Source organism: Malus sylvestris, chromosome 17 (genome assembly GCF_916048215.2).
Source record: "Malus sylvestris chromosome 17, drMalSylv7.2, whole genome shotgun sequence".
In the NCBI taxonomy this organism is placed as follows: Eukaryota; Viridiplantae; Streptophyta; class Magnoliopsida; order Rosales; family Rosaceae; genus Malus; species Malus sylvestris.
In genome coordinates, this window is record NC_062276.1 from 4,463,537 (window position 1) to 4,477,225 (window position 13,689).

The following is a 13,689-nucleotide window of genomic DNA, read 5'->3' on the forward strand; positions in this document are numbered from 1 at the left end:
TCCTTGTCAAAGACTTAGGTGACATTCACTATTTTTTGGGCATTGAAGTTCATAGATCTACCAAGGGATTATTTCTGAACCAATCTAAATATGCATTGGATCTTCTTCCAAAATTGATATGGTCGGTGTTAAACCATGTTCTACACTTGTTAGTTCTGCACAGCTTGATCACTCATGCACATTACTCTCTGATCCTACCTTCTACAGATCCACTGTAGGTGCACTCCAATATTTGACATGGCCTGATTTATCATTTGCTGTTAATCAAGTCTGTCAATACATGCATGCTCCTCGGACAATTCATTTACAAGCAGTTAAACGGATTCTTCGATACTTAAAGAGTACAATTGATTTAGGATTATGGTTTACTAAGGGCTCTCAGTACCTAACAGCTTGGACTGATGCAGATTGGGCAAGGTGCCCCGTTGACAAAAGGTCCACCAGTGGGTATTGTGTTTTTCTTAGTCCCAATCTTATATCTTGGAGTGCAAAGAAACAAAACACAGTTGCAAGGTCATCTACAGAGGCAGAATATAGATCCCTTGCAAACAAATATGCTAAACTTACTTGGGTGTGCAAAATTCTACAAGATATCTCTTCTCCTTTGCTGAAAACTCTTGCTATCTTCTGTGACAATAAGAGTGCTATTGCCTTGGCCTTTAATCCAGTTTTTTCATGCTAGAACTAAACACGTAGAGATTGACTATCACTACATCCGAGAAAAGGTTCTCTCTGGGCATGTTATTGTTCATCATGTTGCTTCTGTACATCAAATTGCAGATATCTTCACCAAATCCTTGCATGCTGATAGGTTTGCGGATTTGACTTCCAAGCTTGCAGTTAGATCACCTACCTTTAACTTGAGGGGGTGTGTTAAGGATAAAGAAGGTCCACCAGATTAAATCTTAGCTTAGCTATTAAGATAAGATTGTTAGCTTAGCTATTAAGATAAGGTTGTTAGGAAATGGAGTTAGTTGACAGCCAATTGTAATGTATTTATACATGTGTGTACTCATTCATTCATATATGAAAAATACACAACTTTAATTACTCTCTCTCTCTCTCTCTCTCTCTCTCTCTCTCTAATCATGAGTTTCTACAGATTAGAAGAAACAACTTCAGCTTTTGAAGGAAAAAACAAAACAAAAATTATGCCAAAGACAGAAGAATACGGCCAAAAATGCTCCTACCAGAAATATGATCTTGTGATTGAAAAAATGCAACTGGCTGTTCAGTGATGTTGGGCCGAAAAGAGAAGGCATATGATCTATGGTTAATGAATAGGAAGTAGGACGACCTTTTCGAAACAGCATTTTGCCGCGCTATAAGACCTGTGGCCCCCAACATCCATGACTAATATAAAAATCATTGACTAAGTTACATTACATTTTCTCAACTTTGGATCACATACTAAACTAATATATCATCTTTTGAACATTCTAATATCTTTTTTTTTTTTTAATAAACAATAATTTCTATACTGAGAGGTGGGAGGGTGGGCATGTCACACTTCCGTTACATAATTAGTTAAGTTGACATTTAAGTGATAACGTGATAAATATGGAGTCCATGTGAAAATTCCCTATTTTTTTGTCAATAGAAACAAACCGGATCCCCTCCGAACCTAAATGAACTGAGCCCAAGGATCAAATGATCAGGGTCATTGAAATTTGATCAAACGGCTACAAACATGAGGCCCCTTTAAAAATTATAATAATTGTAGCCGTTGGATCAAATTTTAATGGTCTGGATCATTTGATCATTGGGCTAAGTTCCTTTGGGTCCGGAGAGGATCCGGTTCCAACATAAACAACTTCCAACTTGTGAAGAAAAAATTAAAAAAAAAAAAAATATATATATATATATATATAGTTAACAACAAAACCAATATAATTAGGGTAATGCTAGAGAGACTTAAATGAAATTAAATTTTATAAACTAAATCCTAAATATTTATTAACGTACTTATTTTTTTATTAGTGACACATCATTTAATTTTTAAATTTAAACGTTCATATAAATATAGATCTAAGTTAAACAAAATTAACAATATGCATCTTCTTCTTAGCCTGGAGAAGACTCCGTAGGATGATGGACCCTTGGGTAGAATGACATGATTATCCCCTCCAACAAGAATATTAAAACTCAGGTTTTTGAAACACTCAAGTTTGATATTTTTTCTGGTGAGGAGGTGAGGAAGAAGTGAGAGAGAGAGAGAGAGTTGTGATGGAGATTGGAGAGTAGTGATGGAGTTGGTGAGAAGTGATGTACATGGGATCCTAAAAAATAAAATAAAATAAAAAACAAAACGAAATGAGGAAAGAATGTGTAGTACAAATGTACTACCACTCGGGTAAACAAATGCAGCATCACTAAAACACAGCAGATATTTTTGTGATAATTGGGAGAAACGGGTCCTGCGGGGCCCCGTTTTCTCAGGCTTTTGCACCCATTCCGTCCCGATAATTTTGTGAACCCGCCCTAGCCCGTTCCGTTTTGTCTTTACAAATTTCAGACCCGCCGCGTACCCGTCCCGAACCGCATGGAACCGGATCGCCCTGCGGGCCTAGGGCCCGTTTGCCCACCCCTAGCCCCTTGTATGAGTTGTCTCACATTAGCTTCTAAAGAGAGTTCTAATGGTATACCGCGGAGTTGAACCCAGAAAGGGACCATCTCCAATTGAATTTCTTCCAAAGCTAGCTCCTGATGCCAACGTTTAACTGAAAAATGTTTCTTCATGACCCCCCACGGTACTTGACTCAATATTTTCTCAGCCACACTTTCATCTGAGACAGATATTATGTAAAGATTATCTCGTACCCATTTAATATCAACCTCTCCCAAGTGCTGCACCCACCAGTTTGATGTTCTGTTCCATATGGGAAATCTCCATCGTTTTCTGTAAGTGAACTATGAGTTCCTCCACAGCGGGTTGTTCCAAATGTGCCATACTGAGGCGTACAACTTGTATCACTTGAAATGAAATATACAGAAGGTATTTGGTGACAGTTTGAAACCAACTCTCCGTAGAAATCAGACGATAACGACCGTTGAAATCTGCAGCTTGTAGATATCGTTCCCCAAAAGTAAACTCCACAGATAACAGTAAGGTAGGAAAGCAAAAAAAGTTACCTGGATGTCGAAGTATATAATTCGCAAGGCCAATTAATGCTGGAATCTAGAACGTTTGGAACCGCCATAGTATTTTTAACGGCGAGAAGAGCTGGCAAAAGGGGTTTCCTTACAAATCTGAGGCTTCTGCGGAGAAAGTTCCAGAAAAGTGAAAAACTAGCACCAATTACGTAAAGGAATTAATTCCCCACCTACCCCAACGATTTAATTCTGATTTTCTCCTGAAAATTCTCGGCTCCACTCAGATTTTGGTTGGATGGAAGAAGACCGAAGCAAAATTCCACACAAACCCACCAACAGTCAAAGGTATGGTACGAGAAATTAATTCCCCACCAGCCCCAAAGAGAACAAACCGGAGTCACCCCTGCAATTCCTCTGTGCCAAATCAAAACCCACACCATATCTGGTAAATTAAATCCTCCACCTACCTTTTGAATTGCCCAAAATGCTAAAATCGACACGGCTATGAAGATCCACCAGCTCAGCCAGACCGAAATAGAACAAACGAATACCAAACCAGAGTATCAGACCCACAAACCAGCGGAAACCGAGCCCAGAGGACAACCGACAAATCTCAAGAGAAACAAATCCTCAATTGCAATTACAAACTGAGACTCTCACCAAGGAGAGAAAAGCGCTCACATCGGAGGTCTCTCACAGAGGAGAGAAAAGTTTTGTACTATAAGTTAATTTTGGTACAATTTTAAAGAATGTAGAGATAGAATTTAGGAATCTTTGTACTATTTTTTTTAAGAATATTGGGTTCTTTTAGCAATTCTTCAATCTATTTACTTTTTGTTTCTTAAATGAATCTCGATAAAATTCTTATAATTAAATAAAAAGGTTTTAGAAATTCAAGGAAGTGGCCAAAACACGTTTGGGCTTTGAATTGGGTTGGAAAAAAAAATCAAATTTTGGCCCAAAATAAAGTGGTAATTACCATTACCATACCATGTCAACCGAACTATTTAGCATGCCAAAATTCGGTATACCGAAAGTTTAACACGGTAATGATAATAGATTTTGTCATACCAAAAATTTGATATGGTAATTAATACCCTAATCCTAGCTACATAGTCTGCTCCTTTGTTGACCAAGAAGCATTGAGAAATAATCTAATAATCTCGTTTTCTTGATTTTGCAAACTGTGGAGTGAGGGATAATCTTTTGTTTGCGGTTTGATTTATTTTTTATAATAGTGATTTCTTTGACTTTCTAATACTAAAATCGAATTTTGAAAAAATTAAATAAACATACTACCATCGAATCAATATACCCTTCTAAATGAGAGCAACAAAAACAACTTTCATAACACGAGTATACAATCATTTTATGATGATGACAATATATTTCTACTATGAAAGTCTTAATTCTAAAAAAAAAAATCTAATTGACCCCTATTTATGAATTTATGAGAAGAAATACCGTATATTGTAAAAAGTTCGATAATCTACTATTAGTTCACGTTGTTGTCTAAACTACAATTGTATCAACCATTTTGATATTAAAGAACAGTAATATGATATTCCAAACTACTCCAATTAGCGAGAAGAAATTGAACACAGTGTGGCAATTAAAACAAATTTTGTATTCTAGTCCATACCTACTATATATATGAAACTAAAAAAAGTATAGAATCGAACACACAACATCGATCGGATAAGTACTTGATGTTTTCACCTTTTCTCTTTGGTTATAGGTATTGGTTTTGATTTGACAGTTGTATTTGGCCCAACTGGTCTCCAGGAAAGGGTCCAAGAGAACGAGATTTCTTTCGGTGCCATTTCGAAGAAAGCTATTTCTGGTTAATTAGTACAACATTCCGACAAAATAAATCTCTAGTTGGAAGCACCCTTTAAACAATAACACGCTATAAACCAGCTGAAGTTGTTTTTGCTTTCTCATTATGTTTAGATGTACCTTAAAACAGCAGTTACAAATATTATGAGATTATGGCTTGATCTGCATCTGATTTGTCTCAACTGAATGCATCTTTGCCTCTAATCTGATCTTGGAAATGAAGGTTTAACTATGGTAGTACCTGAAACTTCTTCCATGTATCGATAAGAGCAGCGAGACTCTTTGTAGAACTACCGTCATCTCCAACCGCCCTTCTAGCCTCATCTCTAATGTGCAATGCTTGCAACTTCAACAAATCGTTTCCCATTATCTCACTAACCGTCTGTGCAATGTCCTCTGCTTTCACCACCGTCTCCCTATCACCCCAACCCCAACTCTTATCCCACGTTCCGAGTCCAATTTTCTCCACCAAATCTGCATTGACTTTCTGATCCCCATGTTGCGGCCATGCTAATACGCGCACACCGTTCCAGAGAGCCTCAGACAAAGAGTTCCAGCCACAGTGACTTAAAAACCCACCGATGGCCGGATGGCTCAATATCTCCTCCTGGTTCAGCCAGTTCTTCACTGCCAATCCATTTTTCTTCACCCTCTCCAATAATTCCTCTCCAAGCACCTCAGTCAGTTTCTCGTCATCTTCGATGTCAACTTTCTTATCCTTCACCGCCCACAGAAACCTGCAACCGCTCCTCACCAAGCCATCACCCAACTCTCTAATTTGCTCCCTGGACATGGCAGTCCTGCTCCCAAAGCTGACATAGAGCACTGACCCAGTTGCTTGATTATTAAGCCATTGCAGTTGTTGGCTTGTCTCGAAGAAACATGGCGCTAGCGGTCCGATGGAAATTACTGACGGTAGTTTTCTCAATACTTTGCCTTCATTTAGTGCTGCCAAAGTCTCACTCTCTATACTTTCATATGTGTTCACCAAAATTCCGCTTGATTCTGTCATTTTCTTACCATTCTCTATGAAAAAGGTCTTCAGCAAATTGTTACTTTCCTGCAGCAGTGGTGGAGGCATCCGTGATTTTGGTATTGGCCCCAAACCCGGAACTTGGAGATCATCTTTTATAGTGTGATTAGGGCCAAGCATGGTGTGGAAGGACACATAAAGTGTCAACATTTTGGCAGATGATGTGAAGAAAATGTAGTTTGGAAGTCCGAGAGAATCGGTTATAGGAAGAACCGTGGAGGTGAAGCTCATGTCTGTGATCATAGCGGAGAGAGGTGGAGAGAGTGAAGATAGAAGAGGAGAGAGCAGGTGAGAAGAGCGGCGAATCAATTCAAAATGGTAGTAGAAAGGGTCTTCGGAATTGGCACAGGACTCGTCGAGCGGAAGGAGATGAAGCTGCTTTCGAGTAATTTGTGGGAAGGCCATGAGGAAGTTTGACAAACTCTGTGACTCAGCAAGTGAGACGGTTGGATTTGGAGTGATGAAAGTGACACAAACATCATGTGATGCTAGTAACGCTGCAAGCCGAAGGAAGGGCGTGAGATGACCCATTCCGGCACTTGGAAGGAGAGCTACATGAGGGACTCGTAGATCGCCGGAATCTGACATTTTAATGGAAGATGATGTTTTGCTAAGGGAAAGTAGATTAGCTTCAGAGCAGGGCATATTTCATATTTGTACCGATGAAGGCTGAGGCAGGTGCACTGAATGTACATGTGTAGTCAAAGGACTCACGTCTATGACCAAAAGATGGTTTGAATATGCATATGCTTAGTCAAATGGGCCACGTCTAGCAGGAAAGGACAAGTAAAGATCTAAGTTTTCTTGGCTGCCAAGAAAGTTTGAACTAGTAAATTAGAAAAGCGACCTACTCAGTTTTTTGCAACAATACTCAGCTAAAAATTTTAGTTTTAGGAGGTAACCTTAATTTTCAAATTTTTGCTAAGCCAACATTTATACATCTAGGCTCAGATTTTACTTGAAGACGTGATGCAATTTTAATAGAAAATTATAGCCAAAGGAGATGGTTTCTGCACAAATTGATCTTCAGTGTCAAAAAGTAGTAAATTAATTGTAGAAATAGATTTAGAAACATCTATAAGGACAACACGATTTAACTTGTAATCTCAAAAGATCACACACGGTGATGTCAAAACAAAAATTATTTTGCTTGATAAGAAATCTTAAAATATTTGATTGGTGTTGCTCATATTGAAGGTGAGAACACAACGGACATGACTGCTGAAATTGGTATACCCTTCGATAAAATGATGCTAGAGATTCTAGATCTTTTAAAATAGAAGATTGTTATGCTCATAAATTCGCTATTATATATATAATAATTCTCCTTGTTTACATCTTTGTTTTACTCTTCTATATAGGTTTACATTATATTTGTGTTTTTGTAGGTTGTAACAAGTAAAGAGTGCAAAATGAGCTAAAAAGGCTTTTACAATCCTATGTCCTTTTTATTAGGAGTTTTAACCAGTTGAAGAAAGCCAAAAAGTCTGAGAGAAAGTAAATTAAAAGTCTTTTTAATATAATGAGACTTTAAAGCTCATTAAGCTTGATAAGGAAAAGAAGGCTAATTGCCTTGTCGGTTACAACTAGAAGGGGAATGAAGGAGGATCCCTAATCAGACCAGCAGAAGGGACGTGAGATACAAAAAAACATAAATACAAAAGAGAAAAAAAAAGATAGGCAGCAGCAGCCACCAAAAAAGAGGAGGCAACCACGACAGAAGGGAGAAAAAGGAAGGACCAGTGCACCGTTCTACAATTCGTCATCGAAGAGTTTCTTCTTCTCCTTTTACTTTCTGTTTTGTTTGTCTTTGCTGTCTATTTACATTATGAGTAACTAAATTTCATAGTTGGGATTTGGTTGAAGTCCTAATCATGTTTCCTTGAGTATTTTCGATACACTTCTGTTACAAGACAATTTGTTGATGCTTTAGTGATTAATTCCAGTTTTAATTCCAATCTTATTGAGTTATTTTATGATTGATCACCATAGAATAACTTTGTAATTGAGTTTGTTACATGGGTAAATTTGGATGATTGAGTCTTGTACCTATGCCAAGTAACAAGAGAACGAGTTACGGTTCTTGGAATTAATTATCACGAATAACCAGAATAGATAACATGTTCTAGGATTCGTGTGTTTGTTGATTTCCATTGTATTATGCTTTCTCAGAGTGTAACTTAGTATATACCATGCTAAATACTTCGAGAATGAAAAGAGTTAGTGTAGACACCCATGCCTAATTCGTTGTTTAAGGAAATCAATAGCTTAAAGAGTAGATACCATGCCTTTAGGTTGATAAACGTAAAGCATCAAAATTTGTTTTGTATCATAGTGTGTATTGGTTGTTTAGGCGAAAAAGGTTGGAGATGGAAGTCAAAGTCCTAACCGTTCAAACATAGTTTTCAAAACTCTTATTGCCAATTACTTTTATTTGCCTATGTTCTTTATATTGTGCTTTTATACTTAAACTTAAGACATCTCAAACTATTTTGTTAAACCTTTACTTGCATATTTGCTAGTTTTGTAAATTAATTAATTTAAATTGTTAGGAATCATACTCTAGATACATATTAGTGCAATCCTCGTGGGAATGATCCCGTACTTGCTTTCTATATTATGTGTTTGATCTTGTGCACTTGCGAGTTTAAAATGTGCAATTAGTAGCTTAATATTTAGATTGCTAAATGCATAACAAAGATTGATAAGATATGATGACTATAGCTTTGGCATGTTGCGACATGCCTTACCAAAACCTTAACTTTGCTAATGTATTACTTGAAGTTTCTTGACAAAGTTACCAGCCATAAATCCCAGATGTTGGCCAAGTAAACATCATGCGTAGGTCCTGGGATGTAAGTGTATATAAACATCCTGAAATCGGCAATGTGTTGATCATACATTCAAGAATAAGGTGATCAAATTTGGGATATTGTGCAAGAAAGATTCAGTTGAAGCAATTGTTAGGAACCAATTGGACAAAATTCCCATGTTTATGCAACTATTTTTGTAATTTCCCTAAAACCACCCAGGCCAACGATTGAAAATGAACCATTCTTGATTCCAACTACGTACCATAATCCCTTCACATGTGGTTAGGATTTCAACGTTAGCATCAATTAGTGTAGTTATTGACCATATAAACATGAAAACTAACTTTGTATGGCTATGTTAGCTTTGAAATGATTACCGGAAAAGACGAGAACTTTTCCTTTGGTATTATACAAGAAATGGGGATGAGTCTTGAGATGCACTTTCAAGTTTGTATGGAAATTCTTTCTGCTCTTATTACTCATTTGGGCTTCACAATTATCTTGAACAAAATCGTCACACCAACTATGTGACAAACGCATATTAATTTTTACACATTGTTTACATGACACCATTTTACAACAAAAAACTATGATTCTTATTATTAAAAAGGCGATGACACATCAACAATCAGTTCCATAGCCCGACTACAACATATTATATCGAATTTGAGATTGAAAAGTTACATGAAACTTCAACTTAAGAACATAAATTTCAAGGATATATTAGTTCTTCTGCATCAAATATTCCAAAACTTCATTGAGCACCTTCTCAGATTTCCCACCAATGGCAGTAGCCTTCTTAGCATCTTCCCCCACCTTCCTAGCCAAACCCCTCAGCTTCTTATCCTCCATCAACTCAACAATCTTCCTCCTTATCGCTTCCCCACACACCACCCCTCCAAGCCCCCAACCCCAACTCCTCTCCCATATTCCCAACCCCGCCGTCTCCACCACCTCCGCATTCACGCTCTGATCCCCATGCTGCGGCCACGCCAGCACACCGGTACCCCTTTTCGCGCTGCCTCCATAACCGAATTCCACCCGCAGTGATTCACAAACCCGCCAACGGCTGCGTGCTCGAGAATGTCCTGCTGGCTCACCCACCCCTTCATTACTACTCCCCTGCCTTTTGTCCTGTCCAAAAACGGTTCCCCAAGCAGGACTTTCAGATCTTCCTTGTCGTCTTTGTCGACCTTACTTGTTTTGAGCACCCACAAAAACCTATATCCGCTCCTTTCCAACCCATTTGCGAGCTCTTTAATCTGCTCATTGGACATGGCTGTTCTGCTTCCGAAACTCACGTAAACTACTGACTGTGCCGGCTGGCTGTCTAGCCATGACAGATAGTTTCCATCTTCATCCTGCTCTTTCTTGGCCTCGAAGGCATCTAACGGTCCTATCGGAAGAAACGGTGGGAGATTTTCTAAAACTCTCCCACTATTTATAGCTGCTATGTTGAAAATCAATGTCAAAGTTAGGCAATGTTAGGCAATGTTAGTCAATGTCAAAGTTAGGCAATGTTAGGTATGGTTGTGTGAAAAAAAATTAATTAGGTGCAATTAATGTGTTTTGTGTGGTAGTAAATAATCTTAGTTTAATTAAGTAGCTTTCATTTGGTTTGCTATAAATACCCAAGTCCCCAAGCCTTGTATATCATCAAAAGGAAAAACAAAGCTAAGTGCTAAATAAGAAAAGCTTTGCTAATTAGTGTTTTTGTGAGCTTTCTTTAGAGTGAGCTTTCTTGGGATAATTAGAGTTATCTTGTATACTCCTTTTGTTCAACAATTGGTATCAGAGCCAAGACGGTCAGGGATCGTACTTGGTGGAGCTATCTTGAGTCGTGAGGAGTTTGGTACTCTGCAAGTTTGTTAGTCAAGCTTGATCGGTATAGTCGAAGTCTTGCCGGCACGATGGGTGACCTTCAAGTAGTTGGAGGAATCAAGAAGCTCAACAACAAAAACTACAACATGTGGGCAACGTGTATGGAGTCTTACTTACAAGGTCAGGACCTTTGGGAGGTTGTCAGTGGTAGTGAAGTTACACAACCGACGGCAGAAGATGCCAATGGCATCTTGCGAAAGTGGAAAATTAAAGCAGGCAAAGCGATGTTTGCTTTAAAGATCACAATTGAAGAAGAAATGTTGGAGCACATTCGGGATGCCAAAACACCAAAGGAAGCATGGGACACTTTTGTTACACTCTTCTCAAAGAAGAATGATACAAGACTGCAACTTCTCGAGAACGAGCTGCTATCGATGGCGCAACGCGACATGACGATTGCCCAGTACTTTCACAAGGTGAAGTCGATATGCCGCGAAATTTCAAAGTTAGATCCAACAGCTCCTATTGGGGAAACCAGGATGAAGAGAATAATTATCCATGGTTTGAGACCCGAATATCGTGGGTTTATTGCCGCTATACAGGGATGGCCGACACAACCATCACTTGTTGAGTTTGAAAATTTGCTTGCAGGTCAAGAAGCTATGGCCAAGCAAATGGGAGAAGTCTCGTTGAAGGGTGAAGAAGAAGCGCTCTACACCAGCAAAAACAAAGGCACTTTCAAGCGGCACACTGGTGGTGGATCTAAAAAGGATGGTGACAAGATGAAAAATCACCAAGGAAATGGAGGCTCTCGTCCAAGGGGAGCTTCGAAGAATCGCAGTAATAGTAGAAAGTTCAATGGCGAGTGTTACAACTGTGGGAAGATGGGCCACATGGCAAAAGATTGTTGGGCCAAGAAAACGTCTGTTGAAAGTAATACTGCTACTTCCAGTTCGAAGGAGAATAGTGAAGATGGCTGGGATGCTGAAGCATTATTCGCTACGGAGGAAGAAGAATTAGCTCTCACGGTAACAACACCAGAACGAACTGACTACAATAATGATTGGATCGTAGACTCGAGTTGCTCAAATCATATGACAGGTGATAAAGAGAAGTTGCAAAACCTGTCCGAGTACAAGGGAAGCCGTGTGGTGGTGACAGCTGACAACTCAAGGTTACCGATAGCTCACATCGGCCACTATGTCTTGTTCGGTCCCAGAGATGTGGTGTTTGATGAAGCGTCCTCTTGGTGGTCTTCAGAGAAGGAGGTGCTACCAGACTCCAGAGAATTTGGAGAAAAGCTGCAACAGAAGATGGGGGAGCATACTATCCAACTCCAACCAAGTTCAGATGAATCAGAAGATCCAAATGGCGATGATGTCGAACAAAGAGTGGCTCAGAATTGTTACACCCGCCCCTAATTTAAATCGTATTTTTACTAAGTTTGAGTTTATCTTGTTTTTAAAATTGTTTTGGGTCTTATATGGTGTGCCCAAGGGGCCCACCTTCTGTTTTTGTGTCCCCCATTCCCGTCACTCTTCCTTCTCTCTCTGTCCCTCCCCCGTGAACTCCCTTCTTTCTTCTTCTTCTTTTCTGTTTTCTTTTCTTCCTTCTTCTGTCTGTCTCTCGGCTCTCTCTCTTCCCCTGGACTCACTAGGACCGAGTCACCATCGAAGAGAGGCTCGCAACGAACCCCGGACCCTGCCCTGCGAGTTCGACGACACGGAGTAAGCTCCGGCGAGCACCGCCCCTTTCGAGGCCATTTCCGGCCAAACCACGACGAGTTGGCCGGCGTGCAAGGTATCAATCTCTTCGTCTCGTCGAGTAGTACAACTTTCCTTTTTGTTTCACTCAATTTCGTTGAGTATTGGAAAAGTTATACTCATTTGAATCTTACCCAGTTTCCGGCGAGTCCGACGGCTTTCGAGGCATTTTCCGGCCAAACCACGGCGAGTTAGATGTCGTGTGAGGTACCATTCTCTTCGTCTCTTCAAGGGCTATAACTTTTGTTTTTGTCTCGCTTGATTTCGTTGAGTATTGTTAAAGTTATGACCGTTTAAAGTGGGATGGTTTTCCGGCCGAATCTCCGGCCTTCTCCTTCTCGGCAAAACCAGGCCCATCCGGCCTTTCCCTTTCCCTTCCCTCGGGCCTTAAGCCCATTAGACCCCAGCCCCTTTTCTTTTAATTTTGTTCTTGTTCTTTTAAAACCCAATAAGGGCTCGGGCCTTATTTAAAATGGCCTTGGGCCGGTTTTGGTTTAAGGGGCTTAAAGCCCTGCCCTTGTGAGGCCTTAAGGCCTTTGTGGTTTGTGTGTGTGTGTGTATTAGGTGTGTGTGTGTGTGTGTGTGTGTGTGTGTGTTTAAGTGTGTGCGTGTGTGTATATGCATGCCTTGCATGCATGTGCATGTCGTGCATGTGTGTGTGAGTTTGTGGTGTGTATATGTTTGGGCTTAGGCCCAAACTCTATTTCTTTACCCTAAACCCTTTTAACCCAAAAACCTTAGAAAACCCAAAACCCAATATATCCTAATCCTATTTAACCTAAACCCTAATCCGATTTTCAAGCCTAAAACCGTTAGACTTAATTTGACCGTTGACCTCCGGTCAACGTTGACTTTAGGGTTGACTTTTCGGGTTTTCGTCCGGGACCATTCTTAGGGTAATTCGACGTTCTGAATTCGTTTCCAACGCCCGTTTTCCCAAATTCAATTGCTATTATATAGTTTTATTAATTGGACCCTTTATGTGCTTAGGGGCAATATTGGTGACGTTTTCTTATTCGTTAGTTTGCGTGGCTCTTCGGCGGCTAAGTACTGTGAGTGGACCCCTTCTAAAATGCATGTTTTATAGTAGAAATGCATACATAAAAAGCATGATTTGATGATTACGTTTTATGAAACGTTTTGTGAGATAACATGCTTATTGAGGCTACTTTAAATTATTACTATTTTTCCTATAACCCGTGTTCTTATAGAATATCTGATGGATGACGATATGATATTTAGAACATGTTTCGAACACCTCTTTATAGTATAGATGATGGATGACTTTATACTATGAAGTTGTTTTTCAATATATATGTTCAATGGT

General features: G+C 39.4%; 2 protein-coding genes and 1 long non-coding RNA gene across 3 annotated transcripts in view; 1 reads left to right on the forward strand and 2 right to left on the reverse strand.

Annotated features, from left to right (window-relative positions):
• Nucleotides 1-5,007: 5,007 nt before the first annotated feature.
• On the reverse strand, nucleotides 5,008-6,588 carry LOC126612604 (UDP-glycosyltransferase 708G1-like). The gene has a single exon (XM_050281067.1). The coding sequence runs from the start codon at nucleotides 6,551-6,553 to the stop codon at nucleotides 5,162-5,164; it is 1,392 nt and encodes a 463-aa protein (XP_050137024.1). The 5' UTR covers nucleotides 6,554-6,588; the 3' UTR covers nucleotides 5,008-5,161.
• A 2,638-nt stretch (nucleotides 6,589-9,226) lies between these two features.
• The window catches only part of LOC126610675 (UDP-glycosyltransferase 708C1-like), a 7,896-nt gene continuing 3,433 nt past the window's right edge, over nucleotides 9,227-13,689 (reverse strand). Inside the window, 2 exon segments of the mRNA XM_050278780.1 lie at nucleotides 9,227-9,777; nucleotides 9,780-10,225. Of these exon segments, the coding sequence (XP_050134737.1) occupies nucleotides 9,502-9,777; nucleotides 9,780-10,225 (722 nt within the window). The 3' untranslated portion in view covers nucleotides 9,227-9,501.
• LOC126612605 (uncharacterized) overlaps nucleotides 12,031-13,689 on the forward strand; it is a 2,259-nt gene continuing 600 nt past the window's right edge. Inside the window, exons 1-3 of the long non-coding RNA XR_007619178.1 lie at nucleotides 12,031-12,399; nucleotides 12,501-12,569; nucleotides 13,353-13,414. This is a non-coding gene — a long non-coding RNA (uncharacterized LOC126612605). The remainder of the gene's footprint in view (nucleotides 12,400-12,500; nucleotides 12,570-13,352; nucleotides 13,415-13,689) is intronic.

Excerpts from the sequence above, each read along its gene's own strand:
- LOC126612604 (XM_050281067.1), bottom strand. The coding sequence starts at position 6,553 with ATGTCAGATTCCGGCGATCTACGAGTCCCTCATGTAGCTCTCCTTCCA.